At 39.5% G+C, this 22,903-nt stretch overlaps 1 protein-coding gene across 19 annotated transcripts in view; it reads right to left on the reverse strand.

Moving 5' to 3' along the window:
- The window catches only part of rap1gapb (RAP1 GTPase activating protein b), an 86,907-nt gene extending 65,290 nt beyond the window's left edge, over positions 1-21,617 (reverse strand). For 3 of the 19 annotated variants that reach the window (XM_046382975.1, XM_046382982.1, XM_046382965.1), the window contains exons 1-3: positions 15,632-16,455; positions 15,386-15,464; positions 2,771-2,815 (exon numbers count right to left, since the gene is read on the reverse strand). Coding sequence is in view for 5 of the 19 variants with exons in the window: in XM_046382945.1 (XP_046238901.1) it covers positions 2,771-2,815; positions 15,386-15,404 (64 nt within the window). In the remaining 14 variants the exon portion in view is untranslated. Of the gene's footprint in view, positions 1-2,770; positions 2,816-15,385; positions 15,465-15,631; positions 16,461-21,102 lie in introns of those variants that run through there. The other 16 variants (XM_046382990.1, XM_046382984.1, XM_046382996.1 and 13 more) reach the window with 11 other exon arrangements.
- Between the last annotated feature and the right edge of the window lie 1,286 nt (positions 21,618-22,903).

Here is a 22,903-nt window from a genome sequence, read left to right on the forward strand (position 1 = left end):
GTAGTATTTAAGCTTGATGAAAACCTGACAGAGAGTACAAGAACACATCAACAACAAAACAGCAGCTTCAAGAACACCACCAAACTACTTGCCTGCTTGTCTTGCTGAAGATGATTCAAGTTTTAAACCAGTGGCATATGTAAGGACATTTTAGACTTCTGATTAACATTTACAAGAAGTGAACTGTAGAACCACCGCTTCAATGAGAAATAGTGAATAAAGATGCATCCATTCAGCAGAATATTGCCTTCTGCACACTGAACAGACTCACTGAGATGTAATGGGTAGTATTCACTGTACTGTCAAACTCAGATGTGAAAATAAAATCGCATCTGGCTTATATATCGTTGAAGCTATTTGAACGGGCATGTGGGTCTCTTCACTCAGACAATGGTGCCACACAATGTGTGGCCTGTCATAACAGGAATTTCATCATATCTGAAAAATACAGGCAGCTAAGGTGACCTGAGAAATGCAGCCCAGAACACAAAACACAACTCGACTTGACAGGCTCATATGTCATTTCAGCTGCTGGACCCTCTGCTAACACCGCTTACTGCTTCATTCCTGACACAAGGTTCAGAAAACGTGACTTCCAAGTTGGTCAGAGCCAACCTACCACTGGCAAAAGCAGACACAGAGGATGAGGACGAACACAAGCAACAGACAGCACATATAGCGTAAAAACATGTTGGATGTACTGTGTTGTTATGAGTCATAACCTCGCACAGCTGGAGCTCTCAAGAGGACACCACTGAGCATGAAATAGCTGCTTCCTACTCAGAGCCAAATATCAGTGGATACATTAGTCGACAGTAAACTCAGTTAGGAAAATGTGTTAATAAAACTGACCTGACACAAAGGTTTGTAAGCAGCAGCTGTCACTTCTTGACAAACTGTCACATTGGTATTGACATTGATTTATTGCATTTAATAGTCAGTTCCAGTCAATTTTATTTACATGGGCCAGAATCACAAATTTTCCTCAAATCCATGTCTGTCCACACTCATATGCTGTATGGAGTCACTGATGGAGAACTTCATCACATGGTGCAAGGACAGTCACATGAAGCTCAATGACATCAAACATACTGAGCTTGTGGTGGACTGTAACAACGGATTATAAATTAAAAATAATTTCCACATCAGTGGATATAAACTGAACACCAGTCTCACCTCAGATGAACCTTTATCAGATTTGCGCTCTTTAGCAACAACATTTTCCTTCTCAACTGTAGAATATTTCTTTAATGGATGGATGCATCATTATTCAACAATAGCTATAATGCAGCAGGAAACTGGATTAATTCATCTACTGGAAACTGAAAAAATTGAAAATGATCAAACTGAAGAGATACAAAAGGAGGCAGGGGAAGCCAGAAATGGAATGTAGTCAGGAGCTCACAGGAGTCAAGCTGCACTGTAAATAACTTCTGCCACTTGATGAAGAAACACAAAAGAAGCTTGGTCCTTTTAATGTACTTCACTGACTCCTTTATAAATATCTTGGCAAAAGTTGTAGTTCAGTATGTTTAAACTCTTGGCCTGAACATAAAAAAAATGAGACAGTGCATGTGATAGGCAAAGGTATGGCAAACCGTCTATCCTGACAAATGCAGTGTGTATAGAGTTATTAACCACTGAACAGCTTTATAATAAAAAGGCACCTCTAAAACCCCCTAAAACCTCACATCTTTGTCAAGATAATTTCAGTAACAAAGCACACAGTCTGTATAAAGTCAGCAGGGTTTAAAATGTCACAAGCTGCTGGCTGCCTCTGTTTCTGACTCCATGTGGAGGCAATAATTTCAAAAACACAAGATACAGCCATCTCAAACACCACAGGAAGTGACCGGGAGCACGCCCACCACATGGCAACTGGCCATACACAGAGTGGCAACAAAACACCCTGTGTCTTTTGTTATGTTCAGTGTTTTTCTTCCCGCAGGGTAGGTGACAATGTATAAGCATAAATTCCATTTTCACTTATGCTGTCAGTGAAGCCAGGCTAAGACTGCAGGAGTTTTAAAATCCTAACCAATTTTGAAATCAAGTTGCATCACGCACATGATGCAACATGGAAATCGCATCGCACACTACAGGATATTATTAAAGATCCCCTCCACACATGCATTAAAGCACCCAAAAACAAATCCTGTAATGTGTGTAAAAATTGGACCAATTTATTTTCCCTCTTTAAAACTCCAAAATAGACAAATATGCAAATATTTTTCATTTCACAAGTTTAACTACTGGACACAAGATGTCTCCTACTTCATTGTGAAGTCCATTCTCAATGTTTGTGCACTGGAGGCTTCAAGTTTCCACATTCCACTCGTGTATGCTCAATACCGCAACAAGATCGGCATCCAAGCTATTTGGGATGTGACAAATCATGCCCGTAGACATCAGGCGCCGTCAGCTGCTCTGGGATGCCTTACTCTTTAGCTATTGTGGTCCTGTTCAGAAAGTGCTGACGTAATCATCCATATTTCAAATCCTATATATTAAACATGCTTGAAATCATCAGGACATCCCAGATGGGTCTGTGAGCAGTTTGGAGGGTGTAAGATTGGATCTTAAAATGCCTCACGTTACCAGATAATCTGGGCCGAACTTCAGTACAGACCAAGTTCCTAGAGCAGATTTCTACTTCTACTGGTAGGGAGTGAATCGGGACTGAACTGGCCAGAGACTCCTGTAGTCTGAGTCTGGCTTAAGATGTTGTAATGTGGTCAAGGTAACAGGGTTGTGATAGCCAATTACTGACCTGCCTGTGAGCTGCCAAGGTGTATGTTCTTCTTGTCAGCTGTCCCTGTGGAAAAATAAAAAAGACACATATGAACTAAATATTAAAAAAAAAAAAAAAAGACCTTCACTGCAAGAACCAAACAAGTGATATATTCAGAGCACAGGTAGCTAAGCTTTAGCCACAGCTGAATGTACTTATGCATCACTGAGCAGACTGCTTTGCTGGAACCACCCATCTAATAACAATTATGATATACAGTGAATCACACCTTATGCAACTTATTTAAAACATTACTACATTTTCCAATTGGCTTGGATTTGGCTGATTTGTTAAACTTAAATATGACACACATTCCCAAATAGATTAAACCACCCACTGTCCCTGAGTCTGTGTACACTGAATTTAACTGGCAGCTGCAGGAACACACATCATGAATATCAATTATTGCTAAAGTGGAGCTGTGAAAATTAGCAGGGCGGTTCTATTGTGTAGGTTAATGGAAACTCAGACAGCCGTTTTAACTGTAGGTTTAATGCCAGTTCTAAGCCACCATGACAATTCTGTCCTTGAGCTTGAATAATAAATTGAAAATGTGTGTGGGCCCGTATGATTGGTTCGAAATATGCATGAAACATTGGCTTTATTAAAAAAGCAAAAGCAAGCAAATAAGGACAAAGCATAACAAATTATTTTTTTCCAAAACATTACAGTTATACTTGAGGATTTTTGCTGCTACATTTGACATCAATGATTTGAAAAAAAACACACATTCAAACCATCTCCCAAATGTCAGTAAATAATAAAGCATCTTCAGTTCTTTATTGAATGTGCACTGATTTGCTGAAAGGGTTGCCTATATAGCCAAAGACTAATGTGTTTTATTCCTCCCCACTATTGTCCAACAACTAAAAAACAATAAAAACTAAACTAAACTAAACTAAAAACCATTTCACATGTTCATTCTGCCATTACAATGACCATAAATATTGTAGCTTCTTGATTTTGAGTTGTGTCTATGTGGGTTCCCTCTGGGTTCTCCAGCTACAGACCCCAACAAATTCAAATTACTCCTGTTTGAGTGATATTTCTTTTTCTTTTTTAAAGATTTATGTCTTCCACAAAAATCAGCGGGCTTGAAGCTGAGTGCCACAGACAGTGTAGGGAAGATGGAAAGTACCGAGAGACGAAAGATGTTGTTGGTTTTGATCTTTTTATGGAATTTTCTGCTTGGACAAAAAAAAAAAACAAAACACCAGGATCATCCTTTGGATAAGAATCTTTTTTTTGACTTTTACAAATAAGCCCATATTTTACTTTAAGTTCATATTCATATTCCACTCAATTATTAACTGCTGCTGCACTTCCTTCATACAACAATACCTTACGTGTTAGGCCTAATTTCAGTCAGCAGCGCCATCATCATTATCACCATCATCAATAATATATCTGGTGTGTGCACTAATCCTAATTAATAGTAGGAGGTAGAGCTAATCAGCCAGTCTAGTTATCTTAATTTACCTATTCTGCTCAGGAGAAAATTGAGATGGAGTGAATATAATTGAGTGAACCACAACTGTAATCACAATGTCTTTATGGGAGAAATGGGATATTCTGATACAGCATGCTTTCAGGGGGAAGAAAAGTACAATAAATGATTTAAATGTGAATTGTCTGAACATAAAGGAGAAAACAAATTGAGTGATAATGGCAATGTGAACTGAGGTGACTGTGGCTGTTACAGAGGCAGCCTCAATCCTAACAAAACAATTCAGAAATCTCAGCTTATTAGCATTTTGTTCACTCTGTATTAAATGTGTTAGCGAGCAGTTTGCAGAAGACAAACACGCACCACACCGTGCAGCTGCAGCTGGGGAGGGCTGATCGATATAAACAAAAATACAGCTTTTTCTACCCACACCTATGTATAAATCGAGTGCACAGAGCCTGTTTGCATAAGCAGCTCACCTCCGCATGATGTTAAAATAGAATGGTCGTATTGGATTTCACCCTCGGCTCTAACATGGGAAAAAAATGAAATTGTGCAGAGATCAATACATCAGCACCATCTAAACAATTGGAAGGTGGTAGTTATCATCGAAACAGAAAATGAAGTATTTCGCTTTGTGCTTACAAATTTTTAACTGTTGGCACTGACAACTTAAATGGTTGCCATTTGCTGCCTCTCTTGTACTTGCTATAAAAAAATAAGTCTCCTTCAAACTGTTATTGGACAGCATGGTCAATACAGTACAAAGTTATGACACAGAAGACACAACTGAAAGCCCAGCCTCCACCACAATAGAATCTATACTAAAGCACAAAGCTCTTAGAAAGCACTGCTCACACAGTCCAGCTTAGCAGAAAGCTGCTCTCATCCCTCTCTCGCAGAAACATCCCCACAGATCGAAGCAGGATGGAGGCTGGGGATCAAGAAAGCATCCAAAACAGCCCAACTTCTACCAAATTACACAGTAAACATAGCACAGTATGTGTGCAGCTGCCTCATGGACACAAGTAAGCCAAAAGCTCTTACACTGTTGAGAATAATAAATACACAAAACTAACAAGATGCAATATGTCAATAAATACTGGCTTATGTCAATAAATACTGGCAGTTTAGACACTGGCATTGCTTCATTAGAATAAAAAAAGCCTATCACATGATGTTTTTATTGAAGTTTTGATACTACATCTTGTCTAACATCCCCTGAGGATCGACAAACTGTAACGGAAATAAAAACATAATGAAGCTGTGGCTTGCATGGACAGATGTCACTGAGAGCTGTAGGCGTGGAAAACATTTGGAGGACGAGAACCAGAAACAATGAATAGCCAGGAGGTAGAGAATGAAAACATGGAACATTTTGAAGGAAACAAAGTCATCACAATTAAGCGTTCATATTCACGAGATACAAGACCTGAGGGATATATATTGTGCAACAGCGATTCAAGGAAAGTGGCTGGCTGGTGGGTATCTGAAAAGTGATCCTGCTCTTCTATTTAGGCACTGAATGAAAAGGTGTATATCAGGCTATATTTTTGTCATTTCTCTCTAGTTTTGCATTCCTACTGCTCATACTATCATTTGATTCCACAGTTTAACTGCCAAAATCAGTCCAGCAAGGAAAGCAACACAAGCAGCAACATGATCATTTTGTCTGGTGTGAGACAAAAGTACACAGAGTTTTATAGGAACCCAATCTGTCTACCTTAACCATGTGTTTTTAGTGTTTAAAGCAAGTCACAAGTGGAAAAACTGTGGATTGTCACACAGAATGTTAGCTTCTTACTCAGGTTAGAAAACTGCTGGCGATGGGAACAACATCACATTTAATTCCACCACATACTTCAGGCACTAATCACAAATTACAGACATAGGCAATTTTCATCAATCTGATACATTCAGTATGTACACTATTTGTAACTGTCATGTTTTATTCAAATGCAGAATCAATCACAACTAACACCAGTCTGATTATGGACTATCAGGGACTGGAAAAATATATACAGTAAATTATTCTGCCATGACTCTGGTTCTCCAACTTTCACCTTCCTCATGTAAACGCTGTCCTTAGCGATCACATGTAGAGGTCTACCTGCTGTGTACACAGCACGAACTCCTCATTACCGCGTCATTGTGTTTCCTGCCCCTCTTTTCTCTCTGGGGAGCAGCAAGGCAACATTGCTTATCTCACTGACATTTCACAACGGCTTGCTCTCTGCATGGCTGCATGGTGTGAGTGAGCATTAAGAAGCGAGTGCACGTGCTGAGTGGCAGTGGGGTTTGTGGCTGATGTGCAACTGTTGTGTTTTTAGGCACAAAAACCAATAAGCTACTTGCGACTTATTGCACTTTGTGATTTCTGAGCACTCTACAAGAGAAATATATGTAAATAAAAGCATCACAAGGAACCTGTACATTTATAAACAAATCACAATTTAAATATCCCCGAATCTTTAAACTGAATGTTAATAAGACTTCCTGCAGTCCTGTTTGTGATTGCAAGCTTGCTGTTTGTCTTGTTAAAGCAGATTTCCCACCTGGGCTATTAAGTCTGTGTGACACTGCATAAATGCATTATGTATTTTGCAATCAAAATCAAAAGTTTACCAAGAACAATCATTACCATCCCATAAGGTTCTTATTCACTGCTCCAGTAAATAGGATGATCTGTAAATACAAATTTGAAATGGGAGATATTTCTGGTCCACTGAGCTCAAGGAAATCCTTTGACTGACATTATGCTAGTAAAACTCAATAACTACAACACTGCAACTGTCCAAGCGTATGTTTACTCTTTGAGGGTCGGGTTGTAAGCCAGAGCATTCACTCAGAACAGTGGACAGTTTCACAGGAACTACTTATGGACACTCTGCAGCCAATCAGAATCGAGTATTCATGCAGATCGTGTAATAAAAAGATGTAAAGCACGCCACTCTATATTGTCACTGTCTTGCCTATGATTCGGTGAATCTTTTGATAAAACAATCCTAACAGTCTTTATGTCTCCTCAGAAATGTATTGCCCAGTGTGCCAAGTAAGTTGCACACTGCGTAACTTGATTCCAAAATCCGCATTTCTGTGCCAGTAGCAAAATAAGCAACGGGAGTGAAACTGAGAAGATGTTTTTGGGGATGCTGTAGAATGCAGGCAGACAGGTCAGCATCTTAAGTGTGACTCATGTCTTCTGCAGGCTTGTAAGCAATGCACCGAGGTCCAGGCTCTCCCAGCCTGCCATTTCTATCTCTCATTACATCATCAGAACTCTGCATCACTAGACTGTCTGGCTCTGGCCTGGATTTAGCATTCATTTTGTCATTTTATTACATCTGACATTCAGTCCTTTGTGGCATGGTCCTGGGATTTGCTTGCAGTCTGTTTCCTGTTTTATTTTGTAAATACATTATCCTCATGCTTCATGTTTGGTTTTACTTCCTGTCTTTGTCTTCTCCCTGACTGTTTTCTGTTACCTGTGGCTCATCAGTTAATTAGTCTCTTGTGTATTTAGTCGGTGTGTTTTCTTCTTTCAGGTGTCAGGTTGTCCATGTTTGTTGCTTGTGTCCCTTATTAGTAGCAGGGAGCTCTTAGTGTAGTTTTTGTATTTTTCATTTGCTCTTGGCTTTCCCTCTGTCTGCTCTCTCGTTTTTTTGTTGCCTGACTGCTCTGTTGACTTGAATCAGCATTATGAAAGTTGCATCTGAGTCTGGAGGTTTGAAGGAAATAAGTAACAAGAGTAACATACTTGGTCTTTTGAGACAGCTGGTTTATATGGTATTCACAAGTTCAGAAGAAATTTTCAGTTGCAGAAAATGTCACATTAGCTTGCCCAACTTAAATAAATGTGTTGGAACGTGTTGGAATAAACACACAGTATATTTCACTTGGATTGACTTGTTTAAAATAATAATCCAGAGTAATCCAACTAAATTCACAAGTACTCCACTTTTTTTTTTTTTAAAGTGACTTAAACTGAAGTCATAAACTCAAATTAAATGAGCATTCTTAACACAACACCCAAAATCCCTTCCACTTTGGTTTGCATGCTTTGTTTTAAGGCTATATAATTGCAATTTACAATGTACCTTTCTTTACGCTAATGATTTTCCTTTTTGATTAAATTTTCCCCAAGAGAACTTCCAGTTTAATCAAGCAGTAAGTCACTCGCTAAGCTAATTCAGACAAATCCTGACACATCTCATCTTGTTATCAGTGACGCCTTAAACAGTCGCCTCACTTTTTAAATACATGGCCTTTGCTGTGTGAAGTTCTGCCACTGCTCGTCCTCACTGAAGCTTAAAACGTCGAATATTGAAATGTTGACACTGGCACGTTCTTTATTTAAAGTGACACAGGGTGCCTACACGATGAAAGGCTGCTGGAAACCCTGTTGTGTGTATATGAAAAGATGAAAAGTAAGAAAATGTGACTTTAGTACCCAGAAACAGGAAAAATTCAAATTAAACCGCCCTCTGCGTTATCTGTGAGCAAATGTTTCTCCTGAGAAAACGTGGCAATGCCCTAAACGTCATTGGTTTCCACAGAGATACAATTCATGCGATTAGTTTCAAAGCACCTCTTCCTGGAACATGTAAAACTTTTGACTTTTAGCATTTCTCAATAAAATAAAGCGAAAAACAAAAACCTTGCTTGAAGAGTCGCTGGTCAATTATAATCTGTGAACTGAGTACTCTCTCATCAAATAGATTTAACAGGATGTACTTTACCAAAGCAACCAAATAATGAGCACATCATGACAGAGCACCTGTCATACTGGTCGTGTATACTTCTTATTTTTTTTAAGCAATCAATCCAAGCAGGGTTGATATTTATGGTCTGGCTGCCTGCCCAATGAATGTAAAAATATATCAGTGAATAATAATGGTGATATAGATGGTCAGCAGGTAAATGCTTAGCAAAGACGTGATGTCCTTTTGTCTTTCTCTTGATGTGTGTGTGGAGTCTGAGGTGTCTGTCATTACACTACTTAATTACAGAGGTGACAAAGTCCTCATGCTGCATGAGTAATGGAAGGGACTGTGCAGCCAGCACTGCCCATAAGCACCAGTGTGCATTCTCATCAGTAAACTCATGGCCGCCTCTTGACTTTTTGTCGTCGTTTCCGCTTCGACCACAGCACAGGAGACTGTTCTTTGTTTGCATGATGGGAAGCTGTAAAGGATTTCATTTAAGAGATTCTGCCTAATCAATGAACACTCCCTCAGCACGAAGGAGTGGATTGATTTAGTAATAAACAGAGTGTCTAACGCCTGTCGCCTTGTTCTCTGTTAAACAAGTGACATACCGGTGTTAAGTTTAGCCAATATATGACTAGCACACAGTGATAAATCCAAATGCAAATCCATAAATCTATCAAACGTCGCAGTTCTTGTAACATCCATGTAGTGCTCAAGCAACATTCAACTCACTGCTTTGATTTTACTGCTCACAACTTTACTGACTCGTATAAACAAAAAAACGAAGCAAAAAGAGAACAAAAAGAAACGTGAATTTTGGACCTAGATTTGTCAGCTGGCCTAAAACACAACTCCAAATGAATGCTTAAGCTGTAAATCTTGTTTTTGCTGACCTCCAGTGGTTGACCCTCTTGCATCATTCCAGTGATGACGAACTGTACTTTAGAGTACACAGTGACATCACTGTTCCTAATCACATTTTCATTACATCACACTACATATTGCTAGCATTTTATACGAGATGAAAGATTTAAAAGCTTTCCTCATACCTGGTCCTCTACACACACATATCAAAACTGCCCAGCGGATCACTGGCACCCAGCTCCAGGAGATACACCACACACGGTGTGTAGGCAGAGCAGAAAACATACTGAAGGACCACACCCACCCAGGTCACAGGCTCTTTGCTACAGGACTATGTGCACTCACACAACACGGCTTAAGAACAGTTTCTACCCCACCGCCATCAGACTTCTCAACTCTCTGCGCCACTGACCCCACTACCCCAGGACTTGCAGCATCCACTACATCCACCCCTTAGCACACACCGTAGCACACATTCCACGCTGCAACCCCAGCACTCATGGGTCTTGTGCAATGATCACTGTTCTACCTCTGCTGCTACATTGCACCTCAGTGTATACCAGTACTACTCTGCTTTGTAATACTCTGTTGTATTGTACTGTTGGCAATAATACTACTCTGTTGTGCAATACTACTTGTCGTGCAATACCGCTCTGCTGCTGTGCATACTCTGCACCTTGTCTATACTATATATATTTATTCCTTGCAACTGTAAATTTTTCTTAGGTAGGTTTGTATATCTGTTTATATTTTTTAGCTGTATATCTTGTACATTTTAGAACCTTTATTCTATTTAACTGCTCTTATCTACTGCTTCTTACTCTGTGCATCTGTTGGCCTGCTCTGAATGACATCTCGCTGTACTTGTATAGTGACAATAAAGACTTCTACTTCTGCTTCTGCTTCTGATTGGCCATTTTGAATGACAATGGAGTTTATCTACATGGCACAAAATCACAAACAACATGTTAATGGTTCCAGGCTAAATCATTCTGGTGATTAAAGAACGGAATACAAAGAAGGGAAGTTTTTAGTGTAATTTAGGGTAGTTGTACTGTAAACTGCAGACAAACCTTGTGCATCTCCCAGCTGAAAAATGATCCTGTTATTACTGAAACAACACCAGTCGACCCCATAATCTACTAGTCTAACATGCACTCTCTCAGTTTACCATGCATGTAGACTTGGCAGCTTTGACAACTGCTGACCATAAGGAATGTGTCATACTTCCTCAGCATACATCCCCAGGCTGCTAATGTTTGTGTTATTTAAAGGCTCCCACTGTGATCCTATGTTTCATAACCAATTTAGATTAGCTAATCACAGTGTGCATTCTGAATTGTAATAAACATGATTACTCAAGGATATGTGTGAGCGATAAATGAGTAGTCATTACCATAATTGCAAACATATTTGTCATTTTCTATTCTCTAGCAGCCCAGTGTTCCTAAAAGAACACACTCATTTAGCCTGCTTTTCATGTAACAACACCCTGAAGTTCAAACCAGGGCCACTCTTTCTTGAAGCTCACAAATCTTTTGTGCCATGCAATTTTGCACCTCACTTAGTCTTGCCTTCACAGAAAAGTCATTTGAGATTCTGAGAACATATTTCTGTCTGTTAATGGTGAGAAGCTGTGAAAACACAGAGAGCATTTCCAACCACCTCCACACTGTATATTCAAAAGCGTGTACAACAGCAGCCCTGCCATTAGCAAAGCACTAAACTGTTTCCAATTTAATCCACTGCATTTCAACAGCACAACAAACCTACAGTCCCCAAAATTATCATACATTTCACCATAACAAATGAACACCTCTTATAATCTCAATGAAAACAGACAAGCATATGACAAGAATATGACAAGCTTCATAAAGGCTGGATTTATTGCAGTGCTGAGTAGCTACAGTTGGTGCATCTCAAACACAGTCAAATCGGTGTAGTTATATAATACAGCACATGAAAGATGCCATCCAACAGTGGAGGGAATATTGTCAGAAAGAGGCTGAAATACATTTCTCCATTCAAACTATTTACAATCTAAATAAAACCAAAAAAACTAATTAATTTAGGACAAACCTGTGATGGAAAGCAGAGTCCTGCAGAGGTTAGATGGGAACCTTTTTTTTCCCAAGGAGTAAATCTAAAGTTTAAGTGAAATGCCAGCAGTGTTAGAAAAGCTATCACACAGAAAGCGACTTACAAGAGGCCAGTACATATTTCACACTCTACATTGTCCTGCCTGTCTGTGCACTGTCTGATAAAATGAAGTGTCATGAGCTGGGCTGAATACTTTTTTACATTGACAGCTGGAGGGCAAATTTCTTATTAAATGAAATTAAATTTCTAATTGCAAGAACCAGGTATAATTTTGACTACAACTTACATAATTAACACAAGCTGTAGGAAGGGAAAGTTTAAGCCAGTGACAGCCGATTTCACCAGAAAACTGAATTAAACTGAAAACAAACAAGTTTTTTTGCTTTACCATATCACCATGATGTAAATGTTGATTGCATAACGTGAAGGCTATAGAGTAATGATATCATTTGCATTTACATTGGTTCCCTATAGCCTCTTTCATGTAGTTCTGTCTGCAACCGAGTATGAAATCTCCTGGGAAAATGAAGGCTGACTGGCACCATTTCTTTCTGTTTTCTTCTTCATTGTAGACTAAGTGAATAAAGAATCTCAACCTTTTGTTCTCTCTCAACATGTTGTTGGGAGTTGTTACTCTGAGGAAAACACAAAGTAACCTGGTCATCTTTGCGATAACTAACATTAACACCACTTGGAAACATTCGATGGTGCTATGTTGTTTGTTTCCACTTAAATGCTAAGTCTGTGATGTGGTGAAACAAAAAGGAACTTCTAGCTGTTTGACTGGTTATCATCGCTCTGCATAATGCTTCTCGTACAATTTGGCCAAAATTGTGTGCAGAGGAACAGCCTGGACTGGACTGTCTTTCTGCTGAACTGAGACCTCAAGGATTCAGAGCAGTGAAGCAGCTCATCCTGCGGGGCTAACATTGACGCTGGCTTTAGCAGCTACAGCGCAGAGCTGTCAACATTAGCATTTTATGTTGTCAGTCAGATATTGTATTGTCATACCAAAACTGTACAGCTATTGTTATCAATTAATTTGACAATTTTTAAGTTTAGTATTTCACATCATTAATGATCCGTCATGATTTCTCTACAATCAAGATGTGGAAAAGAGTTTACTGCAATCTCATTCTGTTTACTAGATAGACCACAATTAAGGCTTTAGTTCAATCTACACAAAATAATCACAGTATCTATCTAACGTCTATGTCGGTCAGAGAAATCACAATATCATATACTCTTCACATGTACTAGTCACTCACATGCATCACTATCACATTGGACACAAGCACCAATGAACAAACAAGCAACAGCAAAGAAAAGAAAAGAAAAGAAAAGCAGCAAGCGATTTCACGGATTCACTGGCCCAGACTAAACCTTCACAATCAGTCCTTGCAGATTAACATTGTTCCCACTCATTGTTCCAGGTCTTTGCTATTAAGATAATGAATTGCTGCTGCTCGTTTTTCACAGACGCCCAATACTGCTCCACTAAACCACTCCACAAAATGTCTCTCTTAAATTGAAATCTGTCTTCCTCACCGAGCATTTGGGCTGCTGCTCCTCAGGAGGACGGAGGAGGAAACGATTTGGTTACTGTGATACGGGATGAAACATCTCATCCATCTTGCACCTGAGAATGTGCGGACAGAGAGACTTGTTGAACTCCCAAAATGTGAAATTATGATAATGTGCTGCATAATGTCTTGTCCCAGCGAACAAGAATGTAATGAAACCAGAGGAATTTTTGATAACATGCTCTGTCTCTGCCAGGCCACTGATACCTGAAGGATAATAGATTCCATGTTATTGTGCACCACAGTGGCAAAGCCATCAAAGAACAAATCAGTGGCACAAGGAAAAACAAATAGTGTCCTTGTGAAAATGCTTATCTTTGACCTATATTTGAGAGAGTGCGAAGTCGGCCGGTAGGCATTCATTACATATGCAGACAAAAGCAGCCTTACTATTATTGGAAGAGGGAAGCGATCAGACTGGTCTAGTGCTTCTATCAGGAAATAAAAGAGTTCAGTGAAATGGGATCTGGTAGCATCACAGAATACCAAACAAGTTTCCTGTTCATGATGGCTCAGAGTGCCTCTGTTTCTCAAGTTTATTAGCCTTCAAACAGACAGCATTGAATGGCATCACAGTGCTTCACTGACAGAGGAACAGTTGAACACAAATGGAAATTATAGAGAAAAAAAACCCCAAAACATTTCTGTTACAAATATTTTCTACTGTGATTTTTTTTTTTTTTAAAGTTCGTCTATTAAAGCAAGATTTCTAGGTATTTATTTTGCTTGTGTGTGTTTAAATGTGGGAGCAGGATACAAAGCTGCAGAACAAGCTCTTGGAATGGAGGAAAATGTTGTCGTTGGTGTGTCTAACTTGCTTCTAACTTGTTTCTTGTGAAAAAAAACACAAAACAAAAAAAACACCACATGTTCTGCTGCTTTATGTGCCTTGAGTCTGCAGATTCGCCCACTTACACACTTTAACACATTACTGAGTCACCTATACAACAGATTCTTCCATTTGGAATTTGTGGTTTTCAATGTAAAACTTTGTGAAATAATTTTCAGTGTGTTTATCTGTACATTTCTCACATTTTAGAAAAGGGGCCTACCTTGCGCCCTGCTAAACATACATTTTGTTGCATAGTTGAATATTTTGAAAAAAGCTTTTGTGTCATGATCGTGCCATGTATCGTGCATTTTGTCTGTCAGTTAAAATCAGGAAAAAGTTTTCCTCACTTTCAAAAGCTCAGCCCTCCATGTCTGGCAAGAGTCCTGCAGCTAGCTTCACTACTAGCCAAGCAAGTGGAAATGTTAGTGAGCCTTCTACCATCTCCATGCAATCACTTACCCGGGAGCACAACAGAAAGGAGGATGGTACTATAATCCTGCTGAATAAATCTGAATCAAATCTGTGGCGCTGACCGTGACCATGAAATAGTCTAACAGCAGTTGTGCTGCTTAAATATCAGCAGGTTGCTGTTTAAAATGTAAATAACAACGCCTATCCCCAACCCCCAGTATGGTGCCACTGTTGCAAAGACAACTCGACTGCTCAGAGTAGCAAATGCAAACCACACAAAACAAAAGCTTGAGTTGATTTGTTCATTTAGTCTATAACAAAAATGTGAAAGTAGAAAGAAATGATGCTAAGCTGCCAGCCTGACTAGATCACCTTGATTTTCCTGGAAGATTTGTCTATTTGGTGGCAGACAAAATTGCATAGTGTAGGTGAGATTTATGGGGAACCAGTCTATGGTGTCAAAGCCATTGCATTGTGCAGTCAGCATTAACTTCATAGCAGTATGTTGATGTACAAGGCAATGTCCACAATGCTGAAACAGTACCCCATTGTAATCAACATTTCTCTGCTCTGTCCTTTGGTGGATCTGTCGTGCATCTCCATACAGTTAATTTCTCTTCTGTGTAAGCCCACATTATAGGTCCTTACCGCCTCTGCAATGAGCCATCAGCTTGGTGCCTGGGAGTCACATTCAGACATCTAATTAGGGTCAATTAAGTGTCGGTGTCTGTAATTGTGGAGAATAGTGAGCAACAGTTGTAAGACAGACAATTTCAAATCCTCCCTTTCTTACTTTCCCTTTTCCAGTCTAGTTGTTTACTACTATGCTCTTCACCTGGCTGCATGACATTAACATAAAATATTAAAATGCACTAGAGAAAAAATGAAAGCTACCTTAACACTCACATTTATATTGACTGATGCAGTGAGTATTTCACTGATGCTTTTTTTCCTTCTTCTTCTTCTTCTCTCTTGTTACCTTCTACATTCGCTCCCCACTCACCTGTTCCCACTTATCTCATCTGCTCTGCAGTTGCAGCCTTCTCAGTCAGCCTCCTCACCTGCATCTTGTTTTCATCTGCAAGCTAACTGGTCCATCCCCACTGATAATCAAATCAGTTTGTCCTGGTATTTTTGTTGCATTTGAAACTTACAGAAATGTTCCTGTATGTACCCTTATTTGAGTAAGAGAGAGCGAGCGGCAGAAAAGTGACAGTGAGTACAGGTGGGGGTAGAGAAAAAAGTTTGAAGTAAGCTGTCAATCTGACAGTAAATGTGCAGCATAGATTACAGACTGTCAGTCTATAAATGGTGCAGCTTCTCAACACCAAGACATGTCTCGCCTGCTGTTTCCTCCACTGCTGGAGAAGTAAATGGGGTGATGCCTGTTGTAAGAATCGACTTCGGCTCTGGAGGAAGATGAGCATCTCCTTTGTACTTTCTAATACTGACAGTATTTACTGTATGAGCCTGGATTCTGTGTTTGACCTTTTGAATGTGCGGAAGAAGAACACACAACATTAACATTTGATCCTTATCGACTCTGCTGGCAAAGTAAAGTTGCTGTCCCTCGTGCTTATTGTTTCTGCTGCTGGGGAATCATTGCAGGAATTGTGTGATTGATATTTTCTTTATTACCATATCCCATCTGTTATTAATCAGAATATTAATTTTTGTGACTGAGCCTTTCTGATTAGCTGTAACGTAATGCCAATCTGTGCATTACTAGAGTGCACTAACTGTCAGCTGGAGAGGGAGAAATGTTTGCGCATTTGCACATAGCTTTTTCTGAGGCCACTTTGTTGTACCTTCCAATGTACATGTGGCAGGAATGCTATAAATTGGTCTGTTCACATTTCTGTAGCAGAGGGCTGTGAAGCAATGGATTTCCTGCTGGGCAAAAGTGGCATCGATCCTCCTTTTAGTATAGCAGTGGGAAGTTTTTTCAGGGGAATCAATGGGGAAATCAATCATTACTGTAAGGTAAACAGCGATTTGTCTTGCTATTGTTCCCTATTTTGTTTATCTTCAGGCAAAGGAAAGCACAGATGATGACCTTAGCTGACCAAAAATAGACTAAAAGCATCTCAAGCTGATGGTCTCTGCCCCCCACAGAGACAAGATGGAGGGTATGCAAACACGACATGAAAATTAACATTTCTCGTTTTTACGGGAGCTTCACCACAGTGCAGTTTTTCCTTCATCTTACTTGTCTCTCATATTAGCTCGTGGGCTAAACGTACAAAAAATTTCTCTTTCATCTTTTCATCCTTTGTAAAAATCAATGTCAGATGACAGAATGAACTACGCTGTGAGATTTGTTTGGTTCAGTGTAGTGAGTCAAAAATGTCTCAGAGTGTGTTTTTTTTTTCTTCTGTTTTTCTGTTAAGAGAAATATAAAAAGAATTGTAAGGATAGCATTTCTACTCTTACGCCCCGTCATACTTGAGAATATTAAATCTACAGTCACTGTCTTTTCATCGAATCCCCAAATAAACACAAGAAATAGCAGATTTATGTTAAGATATCCATGGCCTATGCAAACATCTACATTTTCACACAGAAACTCTAATCTAAAACACTATATTCCTAAAGCTTTGAAAACCTGGACCATATACAGTCGTAGGATCAGACACATTCAGAAAGGCTGATACAGACAAAGCTGTCTGAGACGTGGAAGTGAAGGAAGAGAAAAACCTACAGTGAGCACTTTAAGATTCTGAATGTACACTGCACCACAAAACAAGAATATGTTTTACTGGCTAATTAAGTTAAATGTGAAAATGCAAAAACTTTTTCATATCTTACAGCCTTGTTCTGGGTTTACTGTGCCATTTTGAAAAATATAAAATAAAGGCAACAAAAACTTGGCCTCTCTTATGAATAACGTAGGAACCCCTCCAGCTAGTCATTAAAAAAGAGGCACAGATTCATCCAGATCAGGACACTGGTATCACTTATGGCCTCTGAGAGTCTTACATTTCAATCTTTATCAGTAGCATCCTTAACCTGCCCATTTCTGTGCATTTTAAATGTCAGAGCCCAGTAACAGAGAAATGTTTTTCATCTGCTCTCAGAGGCAGAAAACACTGACAGAGTGATGTCCTTGTGATGTTCCAGCACTCACAAAGTGGCACATACTGTATGTATGCATCATTGTGGGTTATTTTCTTTTATAGTTGCAGCACTCCTGTCCTGTCTTTAATGTTGTAATGTAATTTATTTAAGCCACCGGCATTTCTTACACAGACAAATGTAAGCTGTTCTTGACTGTGGGTCATTCAAAAGATATTTGCATAGGATGTGTAAAAATCCTTGACTTGAAGCAGCAGTTCGTTTGTTTACAATTCAAATGTGTATGAAAAGTCCCCCAGGTGAAAGTTAAACCAGAAAAATGCCTATGCAAGAGAAACTGAAAGCTTTAAATTACTGGAAACACATTATTAGAGCCACTTAAAGACATGTCAATAGAGGGGCAACAGCATATCCGCCGCAACATTAACAGGATGAACAAAAGGAAGGCTGCAAAAAGCAAGACAAATGGAAGCGAAAAGGTTTGTTTTTGATCAATGAATCCATTTGCTTTCACAGTGCAAGAAGTGCTTAGAATATGTTTAGTAAAAGCTACAGAATGAGAGCGGAGATTTACAATTTGCTACTGTGTCAACCGATCTGAGGGCAGAGTTGGTGGTTAGTTTCAGCCATGTATTTAAGGCTACTGAAGCAACTGGGCAGATAAATGCTGAATAATAATTTGCTGAAATACGTGATTTTAAATGTTATATAATCTTTTGGCTGAAAGGCTAAACATGTTGATTTTGGAGCTTTGCCAAAACAGAAAGCACACAAAGAAAGGAGGACAAGAAATTAGCTTTTACTGTCCAAGAGTTTCCAGCAATTTATCTCTAAACCTTTGCTGACTGCATTGCTCTCTGTTTGAACATAGTTATAGCTGGCATCATCTTGATCGGTGGCAGTTATTTTCAGGTGTTAACTTCGCCATCTGGGTTTCTGGTAACTTTAAGTGCCCTTATTTTATGAAAAACAGTAGAGGGAGCATGAATCAACAGACCATTTGGGTCTCCGTGCCTTCAGGGCTCTTGAATCATATATGCACAATTCTGCTGTTTAGTTAATATTTTAAATGTCCCCATCAAGGGGTGAAGTTGTCTTCTGCGAGTGTGTGTTCAATTCTAAACATGTATTTCAGCATCCATATGTCTTATTCAAAACATTTTGAACATTTTTAAATTTTAAGTTTGGGCATCTTTGATTTCCCTGGAGATGAGTTTCCATAGGTTTTGTAGGTGCTTCTCTTCTCAGTTCATAAAAATATTATTAAATATTAAGGTGAAGGTCTTGCGGTACTTTGCTGCACTCGTGTACATGGAAATGTACAATCTGCCTCTGATTCGTCCATTAACACATGATGGCAACAAGCTACCACAAAGGTGCTGGCCAAACCGTCAGGGACAGCTTCGGGTTTAGTGTCATGCCCAAGGACACTTAAGACAAGCAGGATGGAACCGCCAACCCTGCTGTGATTAATGGATACTCTTGGATCCAAGGGATGGATCCTTGGTTTCCAAGAAAAAAAAATGATGAAGGCTGTTCTATAGTTTCAACAGCTCCAATCTATCCAAAATTGATTGATTTATTATTTACAGACGGAGTACTGTAATCCAAACACCAGTATTGAACATGTGCTGAATGGCATTACAGCAGGCTACCTCCATTTAGTAGCTTACAAAACTAGAGCAGTCAAGCTGTCCTTTGCATTCATGTGTGAATACTGTGTATTTAGTGAAGACCTTGAAGGAATTTAATAAAAGCTATCAAGTATATTTTTTTGGCAGAAACATGCTGCCTTCACTTAGAGACAATTTTTACAGAGGAGAACAGAGGACTGATACAGAGCTTCATCATGTGGTGCAACAACAATCACCTGAGGCCCAACATCAAAGTCGATAAGCTTGTGGTGGACTACAGTGATCCAAATATTGATGTTGCAGCAAAGAAGCTACAAATTCTGAAACATGGATGCTTCACACACATGTTCAACCTGACAGCACAGAAGATCTGTACAGTCAGCACAGTTTGAAGGTGGACACCCAATATTGTCGCCAATTCTGACCGAATAGGAAATAATAATGGACATCTGTGCCAAATTTGAAGAAATTTCCTTAAATTTTCCCTTCATATTCAAAAGAGCGGGGTGGACAACCCAAAAATGCATAACATCACGATGCATAAAAATGCAAAAGCTTAAAGGGTCAGCAAAAGATAAAAGAGAAAACTACCAAAGCTACCAAATAAATTCCTCTTGTTTGATTCCTTCTCCCATCTACTGCAAAAGCTATAAAGATTTAAGGTCAATTTAGTTCTAAGTCCAATATTTATACTGTGAAAAGTAAAAGAGAAGTTGGAAGAAGAAGAGAGTCGATTTGACATTCAGTAAAGGTGATGGACCAGTGCACAGCAGGGTTATGGTGTGTGCCAGCATCCTGCTGATCATCCATGACACCCAGGACTCGGGTTCCGTCTCTGACTGTGGAGGTCATCATTAGGATGCAGACAGACACATGCTCCCCAAATGGACTGTGGAAGCAGTTCCATTCATCCTGAATCAAATGTTCACTGTCCCTCGTCTTCTGCTCCGGCTTAATGCTGTGGGGTCGATGAGATGGCTGATGTCTCTCATTGTCATTGTTTTACATGTCTCGCTTCAATGATTTCCAGAAATCATGAATAATCAAATATGTAAACAAACACACATTCACTTAAACATGTTCACACACGAGCTGCCAAGCACTGACACAGTCATCCACCAGCTGTCTAATGCCTTGCTCAGAGGCACCAAAGTATGAGGCAAATTGTCTCTATCCGTACTGACAAAATAAGAATTAAAACTGAAATAAAAGAAGGATCTGTAGTAGCTATAATTGACAATATTTTCCTATATTTAGAAAGTTATTTGTGGATTGCTAATTGGAAATGGGGATTTACAGGCAATGGCTGAATTAATTACACATTAAAATGTTTAATTAAGCTACTGTGGTAATTGCAAAAAGTAATCCCATAGCCTAAAGTGGTTAAAAACTGTAGGCTACATTACATTTTACAGCATTGTTGGAGTAATTACAGGATGTTGACGCGGTTTCTCATAGGAGGTGCACGTGCAGGAGGTGCGGTAGGTATTATTGAAGATGTTATAAGTAAAATAAACTGTGTGGATCAGTAGTTAATTGGATTTGGACCACGCAGAACAACGCGAGATTACACTGACGGAGCAATGATTGGCATAATCATGGAAAATGACTGATTTCTTTCTTTTCTTTTTTTTTTAAGTTTGTTGTTTTTCTTACCTTTTTGGAGAATAATGAGGGGTGATCGATCTGGACGTGCTTCCTCACTGTTGTTATGATGATGATCGCAACGAAAGGTGCGTCAATGGATTCAAATTTGGAGAAGCTGAAGGGAGGAAATGATTAGAGTCGCATCGGTGCAAAAGCGTTGAGGGGAAAAAAGCGGATTTGAGCTGCTGCTCCTGTTAAGCCGCATGCTGAGTGATCGGATGTTCAGCCAGATCCTCAGCACGTATCAGCCCGCATCTGACGCTCAAGTCTCTCTTTTCCTTTCTTTTAAATCGAACATGCTGTCACTGTCATGTGACCACTCTTCACCGTCCAATGCGCTCCGTACTACTCCTCCATCCGCGCACACCAAACAGTGCTGCAGCTCAGTGTGAAGCCTTCAAACTGCTGCCGGGGTATGTTCTCCGTACATACTTCGCACTTAACTGGATTCTGTGAATGCACTGCAAACAAAAAAGCTGTTTGGAATAATTATGAGGGATTTGACGGTCATCTGTTTTACCCATAACGCACCCTGAGAAAGTTGCAGGATTTTGCCAGTAAGACAAAAAAAAACCCCAAAAAAACTACCTGAATATTCCATTCGCGTTCAGAGAAATGTGTTGGTGCTTTTTTACAACACCCACTTTACCTCCATCCACAACCGGCCCGGCTTCCACATATTATCCCCTTTTAAAGCCTCATCCATCTTTCGTGTCATTCTGTGTCCATCAGCGATTTGTGCTTGGCTGTGTTTTTGCCTCAGGCGCTGCTGATGTGAGGGATTTGATGTCTTCGGCTGTGTTAAACCGAATGGATCCAGCCGGTGAAATTATGGATCGCGTCAGGGTAATGGGTAAAAGCTGTGCTGCTGGCCCACCCACGAAAGCAGAAAGTTACATTTAGACAAAAGAGTTTAAAAAAAGAAATACAAATGCTGAGAACTTGCTGAGAATTACGCTTGAATCGGTGGTCACAAGATGTAAATCTTTTGTTTTATTGTAAGAAACAGTGATCCAAAAAAAGGGGGGAGAAAAAAAAGAAGCTTTGGTCCAAGTTGGATTTGAAGTTTTTTATTTCTCCTGGTGTTTCACGTTTGACATCACAAAGGAAGCAGTAGAAAGCTGCAACTTCAACGTAGCATTTCATAGCAACGCGCCAAAAAGTGGCAGGTTTTTGGGTGTCAGCCAGTTGGAGCTGGACCTGATTAATACCTGTGACTACTGAAGTCATTTGTCTTGGGAATGAACCACTCACAAACACCTGAAGTTACTGGGTGGTACTGTTTTTCTTTTTTTCTTTTTTCTTTTTTTTTTTTTTTATTTCTTAGGATATAAGAAAATGTTGGATGAAATGCAACACCAAACTGGTACTTGTCCCCAGTGAGGATGAATGTAACTAATTTAATGGCAATCTGGGAATTAGACATTTTCTTGTCTGCAGAGTTCACAGTTTGGCCAGTAGATGGTGGTAGAGGAACAATGACGCAGTGCCTAAAATGGAAAGGGTTCATCCTCTGGGGAGAACAGATGTATTTAGTAAATTTCACTGGCAGGGATGCACTGATTTGACACATCAAATGGGTTTTGGCGCAAAATGACGCAGGTACCTGCTATGACGTGATCAGTGTTTCCGCAGGCAGTTATCTTCATTCAGTAACAAGTGGCCGCCGAATTAATATTAATTGCATTGCAGTGATTTCTGGACTCATGTCACCTTTTATAAAAATAGCGTGTGAGTTCTACAGATTGGAAATTTAGGAGGGAAAAAACCCCACTGATATCAGATTTGTATTCCTGAGTTCAGGGGATCA

Source organism: Scatophagus argus, chromosome 3, assembly GCF_020382885.2.
Source record: "Scatophagus argus isolate fScaArg1 chromosome 3, fScaArg1.pri, whole genome shotgun sequence".
Classification (NCBI taxonomy): Eukaryota; Metazoa; Chordata; class Actinopteri; family Scatophagidae; genus Scatophagus; species Scatophagus argus.